At 39.8% G+C, this 27,114-nt stretch overlaps 1 protein-coding gene across 5 annotated transcripts; it reads right to left on the reverse strand.

The window, feature by feature from the left end:
- Positions 1-379: 379 nt before the first annotated feature.
- On the reverse strand, positions 380-27,114 carry LOC124138558 (carbohydrate sulfotransferase 15-like). 5 transcript variants are annotated; one of them, XM_046505271.2, is made up of 9 exons: positions 26,981-27,114; positions 25,016-25,106; positions 20,612-20,933; positions 18,989-19,256; positions 7,591-7,707; positions 6,438-6,594; positions 3,117-3,288; positions 1,484-1,631; positions 380-587 (listed from the first exon to the last, which is right to left on the reverse strand). In XM_046505271.2, the coding sequence occupies exons 3-9, from the start codon at positions 20,918-20,920 to the stop codon at positions 400-402; spliced, it is 1,359 nt and encodes a 452-aa protein (XP_046361227.2). In that variant the 5' UTR covers positions 20,921-20,933; positions 25,016-25,106; positions 26,981-27,114; the 3' UTR covers positions 380-399. The 5 variants fall into 5 exon arrangements, with proteins under 5 accessions (XP_046361227.2, XP_046361226.2, XP_046361228.2 ...); XM_046505270.2 differs by having other exon boundaries at positions 20,612-20,936; XM_046505272.2 differs by lacking the exon at positions 25,016-25,106.

The raw sequence follows: 27,114 nt of genomic DNA on the forward strand, positions 1-27,114 counted from the left end.
TTTAAAGGATACACACATATGTATGAGCAGGTACTCAGCTGTCATGCGCGTGGCACATGTTAAGGCATGGTACGTTCAACAAAATGCTGTATTGCGCTTAAGGAGAATCTGTACGCAAAGATGAGAGGCGGGTGTCAATGAATGAGAATTGTGAACAATCATCACGTACACATATCCGTCATGTACCTTCCCGAAGAAGAAATAGGCAGCGACAGAGAGAACATAGGCCTCCCAAATAATGTCTGATAATGGGAAATTCGTATCCTTGCGGCAACATACTGCTTCGATCCACCACAGTATATATATATATATATATTACACTGTCTAACCGAGGATGGGAAAGAACACCAATTCTGTTGAAGCAAATTACTGCCCCGAAATAGTTGCAGTTATCGTATTTTATTTCTCCCATAAATATTTTCTGTTGTTGAGTAATTCTGTCAGCTCCTTATTATATCGACTATAGAAATCTGTCAGCATTTGCCTTGTATCGAGCAGCATCTCTCCCACGTGTTGAGCATTTACGTTCCTGATATTATTAGGTTCCAGCTCCAATATAAGCGTCATCTCACTCTTCGTCAGATCACCTGTAACAATAGCATACATGTAACAGTGCATATACGACCTACCCCAGAGGTTCGTGGTTCATTTTGAGTCAACATATTTCGTTTTAAAGTAAAATACCACATTAAAGAAACGAATTGGTTCAGTGACATTTAAACTTCGAGGCTGAACCGTGTCTTTCTATTAATCGATACCTGACGACGTACGTGTTGTTTAAAACCGCTCAGCAGTACAAATAATAAAGTCTCGGCCTGACGATCCAGTGATTGTTATTATGAACAACGATCCACACCTCCGTGGTACGGCGACATGTCGCAATCAACCATGTCAACTTGCTTGCCTGATCTCACATCGTCTTCACAACTACGCATGGTAGAGGTAAGCAGGGAGATTTTATTACGCTTCATGTGGTTTGGTAAGCATAAGCAAATCTGGTATGATTTGTTTGTTGTTTAACGCCCAACTCGGCAAAATACCAGCTAAATGACGGTCGTCTGTAAATAATCGAGTCTAGACCAGATAATCCAGTAGTTGACATCTTGAGCATCGATCTATACAATTGGGATACGATAACATGCATCAACCACCGTGGTCAGCGTGCATGATCACCCGATCCCGTTAGTCGCCTCTTAAGGCAAGCATTGGTTGCTGAAGACCTATTCGAAGAGGGTGTATTCATTGTGTTTTACATCTCCCAAAGATTTGCACATTTATAAATATTTTTTCCCAACGTGATAAGTAGGAAACTTCATTATCTGAATAAAGATATTTTATAAATATCCACGTCCCCTTTTCTGATGTCACTCCAAACTGATCACATCAAAAGTAATTTCTAACAAGTTTACAAGACTTGAATTTAACTTTGTAACGCTAGAGCACCTCGTGTAAGAAACTAATGGTTTATGTCTTCAATACTTACGTAAATCTAAAAATCTAAAGAGAGATTTCATGTGGTTTTCGATATCCTGTATATAGTCTTCAAATTTGATGACGTGCACTTGATGACGTGGAAATACTCTCAACCAATCAGCAACGTGGACCGAGTAAATCCCAAGTCGGAGTCGTACCTTCAGCCAATGGAAATAAAGACTACAAATTAATGACGTTCTTCGGGCGATGAAAGTTTTTTTGTTGCTGTTCTACGGCTCTCTGATTGATAACACACACACCGTGAACGTTGAAAACGTCCCAGGAAAGTGACTGGAGCTTAGGATGGAGGTGATGTTTTATGGAACGTACATGTGGCAAATCGTAATGATTGTCATAATTTAATTCCATTTTGAAAAGTCAGAAGCAAGTTTAAAGAGAATGAGCTCAGTTAGTGGTTTGTGTATAAGACAGTTTAACACATAGCTTCCGGTGTGTTTGTTGATTGCTGTTTAACGTCGCTCTCAGCAATATTCCAGCTATAAGACGGTGATCTGTAAATAGTCAAATCTGACCAGTCAATCCAATGCTCGACATCATGCGCAACAGTCTACGCAGTCTACGCAGCGAATCTGACCTTAGCGTCATGTAATATATTTGGAACGATAACGATACATCATAACAATGTATGAAGGGGTTGCATTAGCCTTCAGAGTTCGACATCCACGTTGCACATGTAGGTACGCTTATAAACGCTTATCTAGTAGGCCAACCTGCCGCCATGTAGCGGAATAACTGCTGAAAACATTCATGTGTATACTCGGTCGAATTTGTCTAAAATCCACCAACTTTAGAAAAAATAGTAGTGAGTGAGTATGGTTTTACGCCGCTTTTAGCAATATTCCAGCAATATAACGGCGGGGGACACCAGAAATGGGCTTCACATATTGTACCCATGTCGGGAATCGAACCTGGGTCTTCGGCGTGACGAGCGAACTCTTTAACCACTAGGCTACCCGACCGCCCCTAGAAAAAATAGTAAATCCTGGCATGCGGAGTGGTTGGGTGGTTTGTTGTTTAACGCCGCACTCAGCAATATTCCAGCTATATGACGGCGGTCTGTAAATAATCGAGTCTGGACCAGACAATCCAGTGATTGATATCATGGGCATCAATCCACGCAATTAGGATCGATGACATGCATCAACCAGGTGAGCGAGCCGGACCACCCGATACCGTTAGTCGCCTTTTACGACAAGCATAGTCACCTTTTACGGCAAGCATGGGTTGCTGAAGACCTATTCTACCCAGGAATTTTCACGGGTCGGCATGCGGAGTGAGTAAGTGAGTAAGGTTTTACGTCGCTTATAGCAATATTCAAGCAATATCACGGCGGGGGACACCAGAAATGGGCATTACACAATGCACCCATGTCGAGAATCGAACCCAGATCTGCGTAACGACTTGGCATGCGGAAGGTGCATTTACACAAAAAACATTATGGTCGTCTAAAAAAACAGGACACAACGTTAACATTACTGGTCAGCATTAATGAACAGGTATTCCTATAATCTCATAAAGGAAACATCTGTTATGTTTTGCGTCCATTTTACTGTTAAAAATGCAAGATAAGAATTATGTGTTACTTTGTCCTCAAAATCAGTATGAGATTCACATTTCTGTACCTTTGAACTGTAGGCGTTTTCATGGCTTCCATTATATGTACATGCTCTGACTGAGTTGGTTAGGAGGCAAGTATTAAACTCCTGAATCTCCTGCTTCACTTCCTGGTGGAAGTTCTCCCTAGATATTTGATAATGAAGCCACCTGCTCTCGTACAGGTAGTCGGAGTACAGCCTGCAATGAGAGGACGAGTTGGTTTTATATAGTTTTTTGACGTAATCCAATACTACGGTCATGGCTCACACAGGCGTCGACGTGACGTTGAACACGTTAACCACTAAGCTACACCACTGCCCTCAATGCACAGACGAACAAGAGAAACTGTGTCAAATCAAATTTGAAATAATGTTCCCCCAAATCATGTAAAAACAATCGTAGAAATGTTACAGACACAGTAGCAGCTGAAACCTTCCTTTTGTTCACCGACTTCTCCGTAAAATGACCTTACGATATATATCAAAGGATCGTGATTAATAAAATAGACTGATCTCAATGTACGTTAATGCAAACATCCAGTGTCACATGGCACGTTTGTCGGCAGAAAGCAGAGAAAGGGTAACTGATATGATGAAGTTGGGAGCCAGATACGACACATTCACCAGACACTCGTGCAACATTTACCAGGCTGCTTTCATGATACGACACACAGTACATAATGAATCCAGAAATCAACAGTGCCATGTTACGTTTGTCGGCAGAAAGCAGAGAAAGGGTAATTGTTATGCTGAGGCTGGGAGCCAGATACGACACATTCTCAAAACACTCGTGCAACATTTACCAGGCTGCTTTCATGATACGACACACAGTACATAATGAATCCAGAAATCAACAGTGCCATGTTACGTTTGTCGGCAGAAAGCAGAGAAAGGGTAATTGTTATGCTGAGGCTGGGAGCCAGATACGACACATTCTCAAAACACTCGTGCAACATTTACCAGGCTGCTTTCATGATACCGACACACAGTACATAATGAATCCAGAAATCAACAGTGCCATGTTACGTTTGTCGGCAGAAAGCAGAAGAGAAAGGGTAATTGTTATGCTGAGGCTGGGAGCCAGATACGACACATTCACCAGACACTCGTGCAACATTTACCAGGCTGCTTTCATGATACGACACACAGTACATAATGAATCCAGAAATCAACAGTGCCATGTTACGTTTGTCGGCAGAAAGCAGAGAAAGGGTAATTGTTATGCTGAGGCTGGGAGCCAGATACGACACATTCACCAGACACTCGTGCAACATTTACCAGGCTGCTTTCATGATACCGACACACAGTACATAATGAATCCAGAAATCAACAGTGACATGTTACGTTTGTCGGCAGAAAGCAGAAGAGAAAGGGTAATTGTTATGCTGAGGCTGGGAGCCAGATACGACACATTCACCAGACACTCGTGCAACATTTACCAGGCTGCTTTCATGATACGACACACAGTACATAATGAATCCAGAAATCAACAGTGCCATGTTACGTTTGTCGGCAGAAAGCAGAGAAAGGGTAATTGTTATGCTGAGGCTGGGAGCCAGATACGACACATTCACCAGACACTCGTGCAACATTTACCAGGCTGCTTTCATGATACCGACACACAGTACATAATGAATCCAGAAATCAACAGTGACATGTTACGTTTGTCGGCAGAAAGCAGAGAAAGGGTAATTGTTATGCTGAGGCTGGGAGCCAGATACGACACATTCACCCAGACACTCGTGCAACATTTACCAGGCTGCTTTCATGATACCGACACACAGTACATAATGAATCCAGAAATCAACAGTGACATGTTACGTTTGTCGGCAGAAAGCAGAGAAAGGGTAATTGTTATGCTGAGGCTGGGAGCCAGATACGACACATTCACCCAGACACTCGTGCAACATTTACCAGGCTGCTTTCATGATACCGACACACAGTACATAATGAATCCAGAAATCAACAGTGCCATGTTACGTTTGTCGGCAGAAAGCAGAAGAGAAAGGGTAATTGTTATGCTGAGGCTGGGAGCCAGATACGACACATTCACCAGACACTCGTGCAACATTTACCAGGCTGCTTTCATGATACGACACACAGTACATAATGAATCCAGAAATCAACAGTGACATGTTACGTTTGTCGGCAGAAAGCAGAGAAAGGGTAATTGTTATGCTGAGGCTGGGAGCCAGATACGACACATTCACCAGACACTCGTGCAACATTTACCAGGCTGTCTTCGTGATACCGACACACAGGGCAGTCAGTGGACAGACCCAGGGCAATCAGACCATGTGTCCTCGCACCCATCGAAGATTATTTGCGTATTCGTCAGAAACCGTTAGGAACGCTTCTTGACTACGACGTCATCATCAACTTGGACATGACGAGCGATATTATACAGAAAAGCCCTCTGTCCCAGAGATTGAATTGCACTTGAACACAATCCATATGACACACATTACAATTCTAACTTAAGGAAATATACGGAACTGTGGAAAGTCAATATTTCAGTGGGGTCAAATCTGCAACCTTCGTATTTGTTGCCTACTGAGCCACAAGACAACTGAAGCGCTGGTAAACCGCAATGCTTTTCAGAATGTCTTGTTAAATACAGATCCAGAAAGAGATATTTTACGTCCGTTTCCCAATATTCTGGAAAGTTTTGTTTGTTTGTTTGTTGTTTAACGCCGCACTCAACAATATTCCAGCAACATGACGGCAGTCTGTAAATAATCTAGTCTGGACCAGACAATCCAGTGATTGACATCATGGGCATCGATCCACGCAATTGGATTTGATGACATGCATCAACCAAATCAGCGAGCCTGACCACCCGATCAAGTTAGCCGCCTCTTACGACAAGTGCCTTGAAAACTTAAAATTGTTGATATTGTTGCTTCAGACTTTTCTTTCGGCTTATAAGACAGATAAAACACTATGCCTCGGGTTTAGTTACAAATGTAAACACTCTCTAGACAGTTAATAAGGTGGATACAACACTTTTCACTCGATGTTAATTAAAATGTAAACACTGGGGGATGTTCCCCCTCCATCGTGTTTATAATTTGAACCAAAAACCTTGAGGTGTGTTTTATCCAATCTATGAAACTCTGGGACCATTCGCTGAAAAATATTGGTTTCGAGTCCGGTTCCATTTACATAATGCAAACAATAGCCGTCCAATCAAATTACACACATGAGAGAAATTTTGTGCTAAGTTGGCAAGAGATGCGAATGGGGCCAGAGTATTTATCACAAGTGAACGAGATATAATACTCTAATCTAATATCTAATCGTGGATGGGGAATGGGTATAGTGTTGCAGCCCCAAATACCAAATTACCTGTCGATTGGGTTCCTGAGACTGATGATGATGCTTGCTTTCGGATTAAGATGATGGACCATGTCAGCGTTTGTAACGCAGGGCTCACGGCATCCCTCGTTGCCAGGCAACAATGGCCAGAACGTATTGTCCCACATCATGTCCACAGAGCCGTCACCTTGTAAATGACATAAAATTGTTACGAGTTACATAAACGTTTTATTTTGATTTCAAATGATTGTACGCTACTATTTGTAGAATACAAAGTAAATATTTTCGTCTTCATGGCCTGGGAACTGCCTCCGTGGTCTCGTGGTAGAGCGTCCGCCCGGAGAGCGGAAGGTCCGGGGTTAGATCCGCTGGTACTTGTTATCTGGCGCTTGGCATTAAGGGGTTAAATCAAGGACTGGTTGGCTCGGAGTCGGTATACTGTGTCTGAGTGGTGTATTCATGTTAAACTGTTGCTTGGTAACTCAGTGGGCTAGCTGTGTGAAATCGGCATTAGTCCGGGCGAGTACAAACAGCAGCACACACACACACACGTGCATACACGTCGCGATATAAGTGCACTACTAGGTAATATGTGCAATAAGAGTCAAAAAGATTTTCCTTAGTTGTTTTTGTTGAAACCGCGCTCAGCAATATTCCAGCCAAATGACGGCGAGCTGTAACATAATCGAGTCTGAACCAGACAATCCAGTGACTGATATGGACAATGACTCACGTCACCAAGTCGGACCAACCGATCCTTTAAGTCACCCCTTAAGACTAGCTTTGGTTACTTGGGACCTAATATACACAGGGCATGGTCCATGTATACTCCTGAAAGGAATTTTGGGTGGTGTTATTAAATACCTTTGGAAAGCTAATGTGTTGTGTGGGGGCACGGGTGGCCCAGTCGTCTAGGTCGCCGCGATTCGCTGTGCAGAGTTGCGTCCCTTGGGCACGCCAGAAAACCATGATTTGGGTTCGAATCCCGCTTCGCCCCGATTATGTTTCTAGGTTTGACACCCGTGCTCGTGGGTTTTATCGAAGTGGTAAACGTCTGAGACCTGCATCACTTCGGGCTTTCCTCCCACATTAAGCTGACACGCCGTGATATAACTGTAATACTGTTAAAAGCGGCGTAAAACCCAACTCACTCACTCACTCACTAATGTGTTGTGTGATGTACCTGTGATGACGTGATGGTAGACCTGACCAGCTGTGTCATTCTTGAAAACCCGATCAATGGTATTGGCGCTTTGTTGCAGAAAGTCCAGATATGTATTTATCGAAGAACACTTTGGACCTATAATAGATAATGCAAGAAGACTTAGGGAACAACATTATCACTTATTCGTCAAATTTGGAAATGTCCTCCACATGTCTGCCATGAAACTTTGTTGAAAGCTTTACTGAGGCCTTGACTGTTGTAATATTGATCCACATTTTTTAGCAACAGTCGTATGACGCACTTTGAAATCTTCATGGAAAGCGTGCAGAAAGTTATAGATTGCAGCTGCACCTACTGGTGTTTTTTTTCTGAAGAGGACAGAATTGGCATAAAAACAAAGTAAAATCCAAGATTGCTAAGAAGTACATGAAGTATAGCATTATGGGAGTAAAGCCCTCCCATGAATTAAGGAACTAAATATAATGGTAATATCACTGCAAACACGGAAACGTCGTTTTTTCGTATATGAGCACTGGACTGATTAATTGGTGAGCGTCCAATCGGCTGTGTATTATTTTGTTACAATAGTATGAAAGTACATCTTACGAAATATGAGATGTTGCATAAAACGAATAGAACGGCAATGGACTATTTCATAATTGAGTCTTTTAGCTCCTTACGCTCATCATTGCCTTTGTTATTGCTTGTGTGTGTAATTATCTTTATCGTCTACGATCAGCATGTACATAGAGGTTATCACGCGAGTGTGTTTGGGGATGGTAAATATCCTGCATTAGGAATAAACATTGTATTTAGCGAGCCTTGGCGAGCTAAATACATAGTGTTTATTCCTAATACAGGATATTTACCATCCCCAAACACACAAGCGTGATAACCTCTTTATCATATAATGTCATTCTTTAATTCTGTGCTTCAAAATCGCTTTCCCTCTCTCACATACATAACCGAAACATTGCGAGTTTTTTCTGGAATGCGCGCATTAATATTTATTACGTCACAGGGTAAGTGATGTGTTAGTCGGACAGTGACAGTAGCCAATATAGTTCCAACTGAAATCTGTTTCTTATACAGTGGCGAAGCAACATATACGCAAAACAACAATTGTTTTTAATTGCCTTTCGCGGCAATCCATCTGTCTGTCTGCTAGAGTAACTGCCCTTTGTCAAAGGGAAGCTACTCTAACCCTAGTCTATGAGACGTCACGGCCACGGCCACGTTGACAGTCGGTCTGTCCTGTCATAACGTTAATAAGTGTAGTCAGATGTACACACAAAACGAAACAAGGTAACAATTCAAACATATTTCGGACAAATCCAACTATTTTAATTTGTGGAGAAGGTTTCAAGCCGCAGAGGTCTACAAGCACAGATATGGCTACTGATCCCGCTTGGCTAGGCCTAGTGCCCTCGCAAAATTGTTTCGAAATTTATATCTCTTAAGTTGCCCAAACTCATAAAATGCCTTAGCTACGTCACAGTTAGAGACTGATTTTCAGTATATTAGACTGTTCTTTTGATAATGATAGCAATTATCCCTGTAGTTTATCCATATTCCCGATGGTTAATTCTGACTCGATCGCCGAATGATGAGGGCGACGCCATGTTTGTTTATAAACAGTGAAAGTAGTCCCTACTTGACCTTTGATATTTGCATCTCTATCCGCATATGACCCCAACGGATATCGTTTTTATCCGTTGGCTTTATCCTGCTGAGAAACCTACCCATTATATGATAAAAAATGGTATCTCTATTAGCATCCAAATGTCCATAAACAGCTGTGATATGTTCATATGTTTATGAAAGTTCGGCACACTTCTTTAAGGATAAATGCTCAGCAAGTCCTCAATTTCAATGTCAATACCGATTCAGTGTATGTACTACAGCCCTAATGCCTTAAAGTAACATGAGTGAATTGTACCTAGTTGACACAAGTTCTTAATACTAACGTTTTCGAATTTTTTTGACCTTTTGCACAATGTTCTGAGCAAAGTTATGTACATAAAAATGTGCTGAAATTTATAAATACTCATTCCTATATGGGATGTAAATAGTTTTATGACGTTTGACTCGATGACGGTGTGTCAGGATGGGACGTATGGCAGGGCGTCGTGGTCGAATCCCGTACTGACGTAAACGATTCCTGACAGTGTTGGGATGGATACGGCGCAGTCCAGGAATTGTCTGGGACGTCGTTACTGCCGTTTGGAACCTGTGTCGGAGATGTGTAACTCGAATCAATCTGTCCTGTCTTGGCGTCGTTACTCGGGGACGTCCTGAACGTGGTTGGTCGGCAACGTCATTTGTGTTCTGATAACGCCTCACCAATGCCGATATCGTGTTACGATGGCATTGGAAATGTGTTGCCACCTGTTGTTGCCTCATTCCCGCTCGGATCATTCCAATGGCTTCATGACGCTGTGCAGCTGTCAATCTTGGCATGATTTGCTTGTGATATGCTTGTGTCTGCGCCTGAGAAGTTTTGAATTTTTGAATGACCACAGATCATGCTTTCCAAAGTGACAGCGAATTTTGAGTTGCACATGCTGTGTACAGCTGCACAGGATGCACGTGCAGTAACACATTGCACGTCCATAGGCCCCGATCAATGACGTCATATCACATGGCACGTGCACGAGCGTTTGAATGTCTCCAATAATTGCTGTGTTCAAACCTATATTTCATATATGGACGGTGTGCCTTTATATCTATATTTTCTCCGTGCACAGTTTCTTTATGTGGCTAGTATAGATTATGAAATATGGTCATAATGAATTGATTTTTCAGCATATGTTATTTGGTAACTGTACCAAGACATAATCATACCAAACAAATTTGAATTAAAAATAACTTAATGTGACAAATACATGTACGGTTACTGTTGTAACTGAAATTCAGAAATCTTATTAATCCTCGCAAACATTCGGTTTTAACATGTAAAAACTGTCAACATATCCACGCGCGCCTCCAGCTCAGGCTGTCCGTTATACTCTGATTTAAGATCTAAAATATATTCCTTAATACATGCTACGATTTGAAAATGGTATCGGTGTAGGTGAGGTGAGGTGAAATGGGGTTTAACGTCGCGTCCAAGATTATTGCACTTATATAGCGACGTGCATGCACGCGTGTGCGTGTGTGTGGCTGCTTGTACTAGACCGGACTGATGCCGACTTATATGCTAGTTCACCGAGATACCATGCCGCAGTTGAATGAATACCCCACTCATACACAGTATACTGACTCCGAGCCGACCAGTCCTTGCTTTAAACATACAACATCATAACTATCTAATTCAGTCTTTAAGACAGCGTACGTTTAGATGTATACTCTTTAAATCTGGACTATGCAAAGGTCCTGGATTCGGACTATTTTATCGCAGCAAAAGAGAAAAAGTAAAACTAAGAATGATAATCGGAAATTTTATAAGCAAAGTAACCCAAAATATAGAGAAATGTGTATCATCTTCCCAAAATGATTATCATGTAGAATAAATTCTAAAACACCCACCGCCAGCCTGTATTGAACAACATCAACCGGCATCTTCAAAGCAAAGTGCACATGTAATTGTTACAATCGGGCTGGCGGTGAATCTTAATGAAAAACACCTTGTTAAAAAGACACACCGAAACTGATTTGCATAACTGATGACCACAACATATTGAAAAATATCAAAACAGTAAAAATGATACAGTATAACCTCATAATCAATCGCCAGCTGTCAATATACAAAACAGAATAATACATCAAGATGACAGTTTTCATGTAAAGATTAAGTATTTCTAAGCAAATTAAAGATACATATATCTAGATATTGTGCATATCTTTAAGTTGCTTAGAAATACTTAATCTTTACATGGAAACTGCCATCTTGATGTATTATAATGTATTGTATATTGACAGCTTGTGATTAATTGTTACCAGGTGGCTCCAGCTGGGGTAGCAGACGACACACTTTCCAACAATGGGGAAAAGGGTAAACATATGAGTAGGCTGGTTATCATCGAGCAGACGGCTCACCAGTCTAAGAGGTATTGAAAATACACACACTTAATTCTCAACCTTATCTAATGTTAATTCAACAATTTATCATATACTTAGCAGTGGGATATTCTGTTAATAATCTCTCATAATTCTATTGAATGGTTCTGTACACTCTATCAATGTTTATTTGTACAAAGCTGTTTTATGTATGTACAGAAGTGAGACATTAATAAGTTATTGTCTGTCTGTCTACAATGCATACCTTACAATTTAACCGATTACACACGCATGGCAAGTATTTATATAAACGACCGAAAAGGTGTGTGTGTGTGTGTGTGTGTGTGTGGGGGGGGGTTATATTCTGGGGGGGAGATTTTATTTCGTAGGTGGGGGGAGAGTTTATTTCGAGAGGGGCGGAACTGTACCGGTATAAATTCACCGAGGGGACATTTTATTCTGGGGGCGAATATATTTCGTGACAGGCTCCAGGCACACAATGACAAGTGAGGATGCCGCGCTACACTATAATGAAAATTATAATCAAGTTGACTAGCGTGTACATTACTACAGTGAACATGTACATGATCATGCCCTCATAATCAAATGTCGTAATATCAAATACTAATATATTATTATGTGATGAATTTGACTGGATCAGTGGTAACATGTGATATTAATATTCCATCAATTTAAATTTCTTTCCTGGTTGGTCTATCCATGTCTACAAAAATGAAAATAATGCAATTAAAAAGGAGCACAGAACAATTCTTAATTTCAGACTAGAGCTGTGGAAATCTAGACTTTCCAAATCATTATAGACTTGAGTTGGTCTCATTTTTTACATTATGCTCTTGGGTCTACGTCACAGCTCATGCCACACAATAACAAGACCAGTTAGTCCCCCGGCGGAGCGCCTGGATTTTGGTTATATCATCTAACATGGTCAACTCTGCTCTTAAGTAAACAAGAACCTAATTAGTGAGTGGTCCTTTATGATCATACTGGGTCTTTGTCCTTTGCTTGAACAATAATGTAACTTAACTTCTTTTAATGAGTCGTTTATTTGTAGATAATTTCGTACACAGATAATTCATCTAACATGGTAATTATAATCATAACTATTTTTCAATAATAATGGTATGCACAGTTCTTTATGTTGTTCTGTAGACGGATTCCCCAGAGGCTATATTGCATCATATAGAATACTCATGGATGTGTATGCCACTGTACCAAATTAATTATGATCATATTCTATATTATTATCCCATTCAGAACCTACATTTTAACAAGAACACACATAGATATAGTTCAGAAACACTAGACTGAAATTAATCCAATATGATTCCAAAATTATTAGATATATTTATGATTAATTTCATTGTGTAATAAGAAAACAATTGTCAAATAAATGGATTTTCATGTGAATAAAATCCAGAGGCCAAATATCGGAACCAATGACAGACCCTATCATTAAACACGATTGTTAAGGATACTGGGCGTTCAATAATTCCGCTAAACCACCATTTCACAATGGGAAAATACGGGACATAATCGGCGATATTTACTTCATCAAATGAAGATCGTATTATGTATACGATTTCGTGTAAACAGTGAGCTGACACGAAATATTAACGCACGTATCACTGTCGAAAATTTAGTGTGTGTCATTGTTTACATTTCACTGATTTGAAGAACACTTTCGAGTCTCGAAACAGCTTAAATAATGTTTTCCTTCACTAAAAGTAACAACGGACGTTATTCTCGTGACATATACTTGCAAGAGCATTCATGAAAATGCTAAGAAAAAATATTTAACAACCCGTTCTAGCGTTTTTCTATAGTATATACATGGCGTGTCCGCCATGTTTGCTCGTCAAGTGGAGACGGCCATTGCGCAGTCATTGCCTGGGTCAGTGTAGCGCCAGCGCAGCATACCCGGGGAACCAGGCTGCTTCAATTACCCAATTGATTTGATTAGAATATACTTGCGTCAGTGTATTTTATAAACGCCCCAAACCGTAATTTAAACACATTTAATAACAGATCATATACACGCATGGTGCCTTCACTTACTACTTGCTTTAATAGGCCATCCCGGAATAAAATAGTTCCCCAAAAGAGAGGAACATCCCTTTTAGTCTGTTTATAAGAAATGTATTCCAAACAATATCCTCAGTAGATGAGAAGATCTGTTAAAGAATTGCCTCGGTAAGTCAATCACAATGACGTAATACATTAACATCAAGTACAATACGTCAAAATGGCCGACACGATAAACGTGACGGGAGATATTTCCGAAGTTGTTAATAAACCTGTGGTTATTTCAAGCTTTTGTCATCACTGATCAATTGGCCAATCATTGAAAGGTAATTGTAAAGATGTGTCAAATAGATACTAAGGTAAACTCATAGATTGCTGTAGATTGTCACTACGATAGTTTGGATGTTTTGGTTTTTTTCGTTTTTATTTCTCTAGGATGGGTTGTAGCGAGGTATCCTTAAGCGGGCTATGCAACCAAACTCTCTGACTTATCCCAGACTAAGCTAAGACGCTAAGTTCACAATTAAAGGGTCTAAATGACGAGAAACAACGCTTCTGTTTGAATTCGTACATGTACCAGGGAATTCTCAGGGTTTTCCCCAGGAATGTGGAAGTGGTCAGTGTTTATGTCATTTCAGGAATACAGTCACGTGAAAAACGTCATGTGACCGACCTCTCCTCCAATGGAAAAGCCGTATATCTTGTAAACTTCACATAAAAAAATAGTTACTTTTATAACCAAATGAAACACAACCCATTATCCGATAGAGGTAACTGTGCATAGCGGAAGGATATGTTATCACAATAAACTTGGTAACATGGTTTGATTTGACTTCTTGGCGCGTGTCTGAATTCCTTTAACATGTTACATATCCTAAAACTGGCTTATCAGCTAATCTCGCTGCACTACGCGCGACAGATACTAGAGCAAGGCATGCCAGAAATACGAAACCTTATGCTTACCGAAAGGATGCCTTAGGCATCACGTGCGTCGGGGGACCAGCGCCATCTCATTGGCTGTTAACAGTTGTACAAGGCGGGGCACAAAGCATCGTTTTTCCGTCCATTTTACGCTTGAAAAACTCGACCCTTTTCCGGACACTTTCTAGACGCTCGCCAATTAATCAATTTTAATGAATTTTTAGTCGTTTTTCCGTCCAATGACCATATACGGGAAAAACGACGTTTTCGTGTTTGCAGTGACAGTGGCTATTGTGGGGATCACATTCATGGTAGTTCAGCCGAAGAGGTATGCAGATCTATATACGTCTTTGGTTCAGCTTAATAAAATAACTAGAAAAACGGCACAATAATAGGGCTAGATGTTAGGTCGGACGTTAACAAACTATATTCATTCGCTTACTGGTATATTATGATAATTAAAAAAAATGGAATGGGCCTAAATGACAGTTCACATGAGCCTGCTGTAGGGAATTTAAAATGAGATATTATTTGCGTAGGTACGTTTAAGAAACGCGTATACGTCATTGATTCAAAGCTTCAGCACCAAAGTCTCAGGGGATGCTGAGACAAATGTGAATTTTTACCACTGATTGAGTTTTTCACTTTTTACCATTGTCATTGCATATATGACTTCATCACATACATAAATCATCATTGAAAAAAGGAGGGAAATGACATTGATATTACACGTTTTTAATACAGTTTTTAGGGAAAAAGTAATTGTTGATGAAGTAAATGAAATTAACCCATTATCCCCATTGAAACGCTACATATAGCATACATGTACCATGTATATCATAGTAAAGATGTAACTGTAAACGTCGTCTATTTTGTAAGCTGTTATTCGGCATCGAGTGTTTCGGGGTTCCTTTATTCCATTCGGAAATAATCCACTGCAGAACAATGACGGGGGACATCTAACGTGCTATTGTTGCCTTGTCACGACTAGACATCCTGTTGAAGATGTGACTTAAGTTTACTATAATTGCTAAGATAATGCGAAGATGAAACAGTTACGTACCAGTTTTGTGCAAATAAATCTTTCAGTCGCTGCTTAAATATTCCCATAAACATAAATGTTTCCAATATCCCGTGCAAGGAAATGTATTTATCAGTCTTACCAGACAAGTCATTAATAAGATCGTTTTGTAAATTTAGAATCTCATTACATAATTTTAATGTAAATATGTGTCGGAAATCGAAAGATATTGATGCTGTTAACAGTGTTTGTACGAACAGTGACGGAGGTGAAATTGAAGATGAATTCCATGTCTTATTTAAGGGTAACAAGTATTCCAAGTTAAGATCTACATATCTCCCCTTCTTGAATAATGACTATAAATCTGAAATGTTAATGATAAATATATGTTTGGAATCACAGCAAGACTACTCATCCTCTCAACATTAGTGAGCGAGTGAGTTTCTTTGCATTTTAGTTTTTAAAGGAGGCTGAAAAGCATATGCTGAATGTCGCGCATGAATGTAGTAACGAGAATCCGGGGTACATGGGTATGTGTGGTGACGAATCACCAGGGATATTCACATGGGGCTTAATTGTCATCACACTGGACAGCGTTGGTCTTTGACTGTCTCACTTATAGGGAATGGACTATTCTTCTTTTTTGTTATTGATGGAGAAATAGTACTTGTTGAAAGAGTTTTAACAGTGACATAACAACTACAGCTTTATGTGATCTGTAGCTATTTGGGAAGGATATGGAAATCAACATTTTCTATATAATCCTACACATTGTTGCTGATTTAACAGTTACAATTTGCAGATGTGTTGAAGTTTAACATGTAGCGTGTTCCTCACTATTTTAAGTATAGTACATATACAATACAAACTCGGGACTTCTATCTACATATACTGTTTAAAAATGCCTCAATCAGATTAATGTTTGCGTACTATACCGGTTGTGAGCTAAACTAACGCTTAGTCTCTGAAAATATATAATTTTGATAGAAACAAACAACTACATTTAAGTGAGATGGGAGATTCAGACCTTGGAGAAAGCTGGCATTGCTTAATTGAGAACTATAGCATTACAGTAAGGGCTGGCCGGAAGGGAAATAATATGATTCAGGGACTGTGACAAAAGACCAGTTGCGAGTTTCGTTTCGTTGTTATCTTGCATGAGAAATGTTTTTGATTATATGTATTTTGTTTTATAAACATTGAATATTTCTATGTGATGGCATTAAATCAACTTAAACATTATTGACTGACACAGAGGCAAACATATAGCGCAAAAACTGTCGATCCTGGTTGCGAAGAACTGCCTCTTACCATTTATATTATTCATAACCTGGATACAGAAACAGTCACGATAGAACATAATTATGCAAATCCTCCATAAACTCTTTCTAGATTTAACGTTGTTCAGACGAGACACTGGCAAAATATGAGCTCCTCTTGATATTGTCGATTAAATTTTGAAACAACGGCCAATAGAGATGTCATTTGAGAGGAAGACTTTAGAACGGAAACGGAACGATGAGATAAAAAGAACAACGTGTGGTACATCCAGCATCTAAACACTTCACCTCACCTAGAAATAGCATATTGTCATCACTTTGTTCCGGCAGTTAACCATTCCCTCATTTCCCCATAAATCCAACGTATTTCCTTAGAGTCATAAACATTTATAAAAATAATTACAAAGTAAAAAGCTCAAGTTCAGGACCCTCCGAAATAAATACAAGCGAGACGTTAACTCGAGGTTGTAGGGACAATAATACAGGAAAACCTTCAGGTCAAGCATCAACACAGCGCCTCTGGCATTCAGCACAAACTTTGTGTAACAAACATGACCCTGTTTCAGTGGATGTCCAACCCATATGACTACGAGTAAGTTTGAAACAATAAATGTCAACATTCGTAAGAAAATATAAATGATAACATTGCAGACACCTCATACTTCTACTGCTGTCACAAAAGGCTCAGTACGTATATACAACAAATTTCACGATAAACCAAATATTTTAAAAATCACTGACATAAAAAGCTACTGACAACGAAAGAATTTCCCATTCAATTACCCAAAAGCCTACAGTGCAATATTATCATCGCCAAATTAATATGGCCATAACCACGAAAAGCGTGCTCTAAATGTTTAATAACCTTTAAATATCCTGACTTCGCATTGAATTGGAACCCCTGTGGTTGACATTACAGTTTAACATATTACTAGTATTAAATGTTTAGTGGCGAGAGTAACGATGAATTATACATATATTGACCTTTCTAAATTCGGCTCGCGATCTGATATAATGGTATAATAGATATCTTTGACAACCGGCGAAGTTCGTATGAAATGAATCGTGAGATGAGCTGATCGGAAACTACAGAAATAAACTGTACATGTATTTGTTTTCAGAGACAGAAAAGATGTAACTACGACGTAAAATATAATCCTCGGATAATAATATAATATTTTTGACATCGAAGGTACTTCAAGCTAGAATAGGTATCCAGGGATTGTGTGCTGGCCGGATGAGCTGGCTGAAACGGTCGATGCGTGACCTGCATGATTGTGTGCCGCGTGGATGAGATGTTGTTCGGGCTATCAGTCACTGGTTTGTTTGTTCCTGACTCGATTACTTATATTACAGACCGACCCTGATTTAGATTCACTCGCTCGCCCTCTACTCATATAGGATGCAGAAACCAAAGGCATTTTTTATGTTTATATATATGTTACAGGGAATATGTCCAAACAGGGAACATCTATAATCCCTGAAATTTTCAAGGAATTATTACTATTCCAAAAAGGTAGGGGGTAATACAATGTAAATGTTATTACCAAGTATTTGAGCAAAGATAAGTATTGACACTGTGGAAGAACGTTTATGTTTGTAATTTCAACACCAAAACATATTCCATAGTTTGCAAGTGCCGCAAGCAGTAGTGCCACACAATGCGTATGGTGCCATTCCCCCATTAAACACGTCTGGAACATAATAAGGAGACGTGTGCGTCAACGTCACAGGCCACCGACCACGTTGGCTGAACTTGGCCAAGCGTTGCAAGAAGAGTGGGACAGACTCCCTCAAATCGCCATTTGGAGAGTCATACGCACTATGTCTCGTCGAGTGATTAATGTTTGACAAGTCGTAGCACTACTGATCCGAAAACGTCAACTTTGAAATGTCCCATCTTACCCCTATCGTCCTTCAAGATCGTTGGCTGTCATAACATCAATTGTCATACTTCACGACGCGTTTTTGAGACAAAGTCCCTGAACATATTTTTAAACTGTTTACAATCAGTTAATGTCACTAGTTTTGTATTAAAGAGATAGATATAGTCACTTGTTCTTTGATGTTCACTGAGTATATGGTATTAGGAGAACGAGGCAGAGGAAATCACATAGAACACTGTGACAACTGGTTTAATTGTTCTACTCACGGAATCGAATTCTCTCCATCCAAAACGACTCTTTCATTTTCGGGGATGTAACGTCTGGGTGACTATTCAATCGTCGGTATATGTCTGTGGTTCCACATTTAGGCTGCCCAATGATCAGGAAGTACGGTAGACACCTCAAGGACAGTTTGGAGCGAGTCGGATGTCTTGATGGTATGTCCGGCTTGTTACCGGTATAACACGTCACTGGGGGTATATAGGACTCCCTCCAGCACGGGTTTTTGAAATTTGGAAGGAATGCAAACTCTGGCTGAAATGATGAACATAGGACGATATAATAACTGAGTACTTTTTCATTAGAAGATAAAGTTTACATATACTCTCTACCAAGATTTCAAAAAGCGACATATGATTCTCGCTCGAAACTTATTTGACCAGGGTTACAATAGTCAAGGTCTTACTTGGTAAAGACTTCATAGCTCTTTTGGTAGACATAGGAGGGCATTTCAACATTTGCAAACCCGATGTACCATATGTTCTCGTGTATGTTCAGGTGAACAACTGACTTGCCTTTGCATGTGTTTGTGACGGTGCCACCGAGGGTTCACTTGACATTCACCCGGCCCGCGAACAACTGGTATCATCACTATTTAAAAGTGATTCATAAACATATTCTTATGATACAGTCGGAATCCTGGAAAGGTTTTTTTTCATTTTGAAAGGGCTTTATCGCATTTATTTACGTAAATAAGACTCTTAGGTAATACAGCCGCAAATAGTTATCACTACGGGGGCACCGATAATGTTTATTCCAAGAGAAGTATATAATACTGTTTAAGGCTTCAAACCTGCCCCTTGTGCTTGGCCTGTCTCACATATCGATTTTACATATCAAAATCACCATGGCGTTATGTAGTATTTTGTGTTGGGATCCATACAATCTGTATAAATCTAAAACTGGGCATTCAGAATAATTCACATAATATCCGAAAAATATGATTTTGATACCTATGAAGTGGTGTAAATGTTTTGTTATCGAAAATAACAACATTATATTTTGTTATTTGTCTGATCAATGTTTTAAAATAGCACATTCATTAACAAAACCCATACCTGGTAACAGGAGACAGAGCGACACGCCCTAAAAGAGGGGTGGTATAACAACTCAGTTTACAATGTCACTATCGGGTGCGCTGTTACAGGGAAGGCAGCAACGGCATTTTGATGACCACAGATGATTAGAAACAGCCTGGGGTATATTGTTCCAAATGTGGACCAAAGATTGGCCCTTCTGAGCTGGCATTACTGGCAAGTTTAATTTTCTGGTAGACAACTACACACAAAGTATATAATAAATGGGATATTCCATGTCTTTCGTGAAATAGCATGTCACTCCCATCTCGTGGCGGAGGAAAAGGAAATATTTTCCCTCGTGAAAATATCTTCCTTGTCTCCGTCACTCGAAAAGAGAAATATGATATGAAATACCCTCTGTCGACTCACCATTTGGTGATTAATATATTCAGAAATCAATCTAAACCTAAACTAATCGTCAAAGCATTAAAGCATGCCCGACATCGCAACATTTTTATTACAATTGAGCGTTCAATTTAGCCAAACGTTTTTCTCAACAAAAAATTAAAGGTATTCATTCTGAACGCTTACGAAGTTGACGAGATCCAATTCAGACCATGTATACGAGTGCAGTGTTTGCGACAGATTAAGCCCCATGTTTGCTGCTTGAGTGACGTTGATATGAGAAACCTCCAGCATCCTCTCCCTCCACCTGGTTGAAAGGACCACATTCTTAGTCTGTGATAATGCGGTGTAGAAGTTCGATACAGTATCGGGGTATTCGTCCCACCATCCATACCACAGAGCTACCTTGGGCCCAATCTTCCTTAAAGTCGACACAAATACGAAGACTAATATCAAGGCGACGAAGGTTTTCAACCACATGTATCTCCGCGTCATATTGGGACACCATCTGCTGGAAAAATCAGTGGGTTAAAATGGTATCTTGTTCTGAGCATTTTATCTTTGAAATATATCCACCCGGAAAAAAAAGTTGTATTTGTTTGATGTCACTGATACCGCTTTCAGAGATATAAAAAATCGAGTCTGGACCAGAAAATCCAGTGCTTGAAATCATGAGCTTCGATCAACGCAATTGGGATACAATGACATGCATCATCCACGTCAGCGAGCCTGGCCTCCTGCTCCCGATAGTCGCCACTTACGACAAGCACAGTGGCCTTTTACGTCGAGCATGTGTTGCTGAAAACCTGTTCTAAGTCGGATCGTCATTGATACACGGAAAAATGTTAAGTACCATCCTTTCTATATTTTCAAATACAAGAAGAATAAAATTATTTTATTAATGTGTCACACTTTGCATGTGTAGTAGTTACACACTAAAGGTAAAACTAGCAAAATCCAGCCTCATAAGGCTCACGAGACACAAATGTACATACAACATATCAAAGACTATTAAATTAAGGTATATACTTGTATAGAAACAAAATGATTTAACTAAAGAAAAATGAAAAATTGGGATACAACAGTTAATAAATTCTGTGTGACAGGAAGGAGAGTGGAACTCAAGAATAATGAATTCTACTTTTTTACATGGTGCAGGGGGTTGCGGCTGGGGATTGTGAATAAAGATAATTAATCATAACTTGAAATCAACAGGTACCACAGATAGAAATTGTGGTTCGAATTGAGACATTGTAGAGAAAAGATCATTCGGAAAGTCTGGGTGAATAGGACAGGCAATTAAAAATGACATCCATCTTAATTAATTATACAGCATATAGATTGCAGTGTGTACTTTGCGATGAGGTTACAGGGCGTGTACAACGACCAAGTTCAGTTTCAAGCGAAAGTGGACCACATCGAATTTTAGCTAATATACGTTATCCTCGGTGGCCAATACGTATTACATATTCATCAGTACATAAATCATTTTTAAAAAGACCGTAAGCCCTTAGCTTTTTCCCATTTGGTTTACCTGTATCATTCCAGGAGCTGTGACGCCACTTGGTGCAATGAAGGGTTAACAAATGGGTCCTTAATGCAATTGTAACTAAGCGAGGCGTCCGTGAGATCGAAGTTAACACGTGGAAACAGAACAATAACACGATTGACCTAGGAATTATCGACAGCAGCTGACCAGTTATAAATATAAGAAAAATAGTGAGCGTTACGGTAAGAGCTTATTTAATCTTAACCAGAAGCCTATGATTTAGGCTTCTTGCTAATAAAGACATGAGGTCCAGCCCATGTTGCCGTTGGTAGCCACATTAGATGATTTGCTACTCTCCACCAAACCTGTCCACTTCCTCTACGCGGTTTCCGGCGTAGCGTTCTCCCCGACGTCTGTAGACCCGTTCTCTTCCATCCCCTCGACGGAGGAGAAATCTTGAGTTGTCGCTGAACCAGACATCTCTCCATCGCAGTTGAGGCCATACCCTGTGTTGACGAAACCAGTGCAGTCGTTGTTGACGATGTTGTCGATTCAATATGACGCGTCGAACAGGACGTCATGCTCGTAGACCTGCTGCTCTTAAACGGTTTCGTACGGTCTGGTCGGAGATTCTGCGCAGTCCGAGTATTTTGGATGCGGTTGAGGTGGATGTGGTCGTCCTTTCACGTTTTGGCGCGATTGTGGGCGGGGATGGTTTCTCTTGGTCGTCCCGACCTTTGCCGATCACTAGTTGACCCATGCTGTTGAAACCGATCCCATGGCCTTGTGATGGTGCTGGGCGCTACATTGAAAACCCTGACTACAGCTGATCGGATTCCCCTGCCTGCAAGCGGCCTTTGACGTTGTTTCTTTGCACTTCTGTTAAACTTCGCATGTTGTTGAACTGTCATTGTTCGATTGACGCAGATGACAGGTAGTCAAAACCCCTGCGCTTTAATACCTTCCATAGTGCTGCTGCACGTGCAGTACGTGCAGCTCCTTGGCCCTTTTGTTAATGCACTGGGTGCGTTTCTCCGAATTGTATGTGTTTCCCGACTAATAGTTTGCATGTCCTTGTTGTGATCATTTTGATCTGGGAAATTTACCACTGAGACTATAACACAGGCAGACAGACAGACAGATAATTTATTTGAGTCTCACCTCGTTACATTAATAATACATTGGAAATAAACTCTTTAAAAAAATCAGCATATAAAGTTACGAGCCACTCCCTACGGAGTTATGAGAGACTATGACAAAGGTAAAAAATATATCCATTTTCATATATATTACACCCGATAAAAAGGACTGTACCAGGCCATTCACAAAAGAGAATAGTCTATAGTACTACACGATGTAGAGGATCCGACCCCGGTTGTTAAAATATTCTTGCAGGTCTTGGCAGTTGTAAAAAATAATTCTGGGCTGGACAGTATAAAACCTAATTTCAGTAAATCACTAAAACTATCAAACTCAGGCCATACGTAACGATATTTTGAAATAAGATAAAACCTGAGACTTTCATAGTGTGGACAATGTAATAAAAAATTCCTTTCATCTTCTATTTCATCCGTACATCCGTGAATTCTTTCTGCAAGAGGTGGTATTAGTCTAGCGTCCGGTCTCAACTCTAAGCGACGCTGCACAACATGTAAACGTTGACAGGGCGCTCTTAGAGTTCTAGGGAGACTTTTGTGTACATTTGCTTCAACAATGTAATTTTTTTTAAAGGTGCAGTTAGTTCTCAATTTATTGCCACCTGTCCCACGTTTGCTGTTCTTTAAGTCCAATACTGTCCTCCACTCTTCTTTAAATTCTTCAACATTCTGCATTGTACTTCCAATGACACATATTTACTGCCGTATCTGTTGTTATTGGAGATTATGTGCGTCAAGCCAAGTGTTTCTAATGTTTTGAATTCTAAAGATTGCATTATGTTTTGTTCTGGTTGCCAAGTGGTGACCTGACGTGAAAACTGGATGTGCTAAGCGACCTTGGTGTAGGTTACGGAGGCGCATATAGAGTCGAGAAACACTTCCTCATTGACGGACTGATGGAGGTATCCAGTCCATGTCCCTGAGACTGCATTATGTGGGGTATATTTTCTCACCCCGAGGAAGAATCTCATGGCTCTGTTCTGTACAGCCTCTATGCATGTTGTATCTTCCCCATATACCAGCACCGTTTTCTATCGCCGACCACACCACAGAGTCATAGAACTTTGAGAACGTATTATATTGCATTCCTCCAAGCAGCTTGTATTTCGATATGAGGAGGCCAAGAGCTCTACTGGCCGAGCTGGCTGCTGCTCTTGCCATCCGATTAAAATCCAGGTGATCTGTTAAAAGTATGCCGAGATACTTATAAAACTCCACGACCTCCAGGTTGTGGTCACCACATTTAAAAGTATAGTCTGTTCGAGTTGTTGTGGCGCTTCTAAAATTGATCACTATTGATTTGGATACATTAACAGACATAGAGTTGGACTGACACCATGTGTTAAGACAATCTAATAAAACGTTCAGGTCAGTTTCCGATTCTGCAAGTAGCACCAAATCATCGGCGTATACTAAAATGCCAACTGTTGATGCCATCTCGTTGATGACTACACCGATTGACAGATGGATTATGGCAGAAATAAGGTCATTTATGAACATGTTTATCAAAATCGGTGACAGCAAACATCCTTGTTTGAGACCGCATTTCACGTCAAACCATAAAGTACATTTCCCGTTAAGTCTCACACAACACTGTACACTTTTGTAGAGTGACGGTAATTGCATTACAAATTTTACTTTTTATGTTGGCCTCAAGTAGTTTTGTCCACATGTGTTTTTAACACATTAAACCACTTCATCTTGCCCCTCTTGGTCCTCTAAATGTGCTGATATAAATACGTCTGCTAAAAGAGAGTCTCAAATAATGCTTCAGGATCGTGTGAACTAGTGGAGTCTGCAAAGGGTAAATAACAACTACCCAAACTATAGGAAAGTTTAGATGAGTGTGTGACGTCAGTTTCGTCCATAATACTTCCTCCTCATCGTCATTTAAAACTGATACATCGTACTTTTAGCAACAGCGTTCGAGATTAAAACACCTACCCGTCCCGACACCCTCTTGGCCCGCTTGCGTATTGACTTCCTGTTATTTCCGAACCACTTGTAGTGAAGCCTCAAGCGAAATCACGTGGCCCTAAACAAGACATGTTTCACATACAGAAAGCACATCACAGTATACATGTGTATATGGTAAGCAATGCAATATCTAACAAGTTTATTTTTTCTAGTCTGGTGAACCATTCACCATCATTCAACGACCAGATCCCCAGTGAGTCCTAGCTTTTAAGAGTATTATCTGCTGGCACAAGCTGCGTATTTTGGAATCGAAAATCGTTACTCTTACCAAGTTCGTATAGAGGGAATATTGTTGAGTGCGGCTTCAAACCACCAACAGAAGAACAAATCTATAAGGCACTAAATATACATTTCCGTTAATGATACATTAATGTGCTACGGCGGGATAGCAGATGATAGGGGGTTTAGGAAATGAAGTTTATTCTTTGAGAGGCATTTAGGAATTGGAACAGTAATGTTCAGTGAACAGTGACGTCGATTTGTATCTATCTTCTGGTAAAAACAAAACATGGGTTAGATTTTAAGATCAGAAAAAACAACATTAAAATGATTTCATTGAGTAGGAAGAGTCAGGAATTAGGTGTGTACTGGATTATTTTGTTGTTTTAAGATGTAAGTTTGGCAGACAGACAGAGTAATACTTTATTTAAGTCTGACCTTGGGTATGGCTATATTACAAACAGGTTAAAATATATACAAATGTACACATCCAGAGACAAGTATATACAGTAAAACAATACATATCTGTTTACAGTATACACGCATAAGGTTCTCTAAATCTATAAGGCTCTAAATATACATTTCAATAAAAAAATACATTAATTTGCAACAGCTGGATAGCATATGATAGTGGGTTTGGGCAATGTTGAAACACGTGCTTCTTTTTACATTAGAAAACCGTATTTCTGTACATTAGTTAAAAATATATTTATAAAACCAGGTAAGTATTAAAAATTAGAACACGGCATGTAGAAAACTTGGTGAACGATAACAATCCTTGAATGAACACCCATATCTGCGCTATTCAAACAGTGACAATAAGCGACTGCAGCGTCTACGCGCCGAAAATCTGTTTGTTTCTAATAAGGAAATACATATGTTTCTAATAGACCCTATTGGCGACAAAGCGTTGCAGCAATGCCGCACAGCGATGTAATAGAAAGATGCAATAATGCAATGAAGTGAGATGGGACTGTGTGTTCAAACAAAAGAACAGATAAAGGGATGCGCTCTCGGCAAGCCATTAACGTAAATACACTTTGTCTTTTACTGTATGACCTTGCACGAAAGGACGATAGAATATAATGAAATCAAAGATTCAGAACATTATGATTATGCGGACGTATTGGTTAAGTGTTGTTTAGACTGTGAGACGATAGCTCATTTCACGTGTTTTGACCTAAATGCATTTAGATAGAACACATCATATGTGTATTCCGTTTGGGATTTAAAACATTCTTAATCATGTTTAGATCTGAACATGTCGTGTCTATGTTTACATTCTAAACACATTTTGTACAGTGGAAGAGGCAACTAACGTGATCGAGTGGTCAGGCTTGTTGACTTGGTTGATGCATGTCATCGTATCCCAATTTGGTACATTGTAGATCGACGCTTATGAAGCCAATTACTGGATTGTCAGGTCCAAACACAATTATTTACATATATCTGAAACATGCTAAATGCGATGTTAAACAACGAACAAACAAACAAACAAAATTGAATGAAGTCAGTGTGTATATGGTGATTTATGATTTATGAAATCACGTCTTCATATGCTGCTGGGAAAGGGAATCTGTATCAGATAATTATAGCAATAATCACAATCACAACAGAAAGTGCACATGATGTTGCATATGTTAAGAACGTATTTTGTCACTGTATCAATCCATTGTTTGACGTATACATACCGTTAAGACAAAGTTTGCTTACCTAAAGGCGTATCGCAGTCACAGCATCATATATGAACTGCCATCTTGTAAACATGAAGCAACAGTATATAATTACACCGACATAAATGTCAAACTCGATAGCAGCAACAATATCAACGATTACACTCCTGCTGC

This window comes from Haliotis rufescens, unplaced genomic scaffold (genome assembly GCF_023055435.1).
Source record: "Haliotis rufescens isolate VD_foot unplaced genomic scaffold, xgHalRufe1.0.p SCAF_17, whole genome shotgun sequence".
Classification (NCBI taxonomy): domain Eukaryota; kingdom Metazoa; phylum Mollusca; class Gastropoda; order Lepetellida; family Haliotidae; genus Haliotis; species Haliotis rufescens.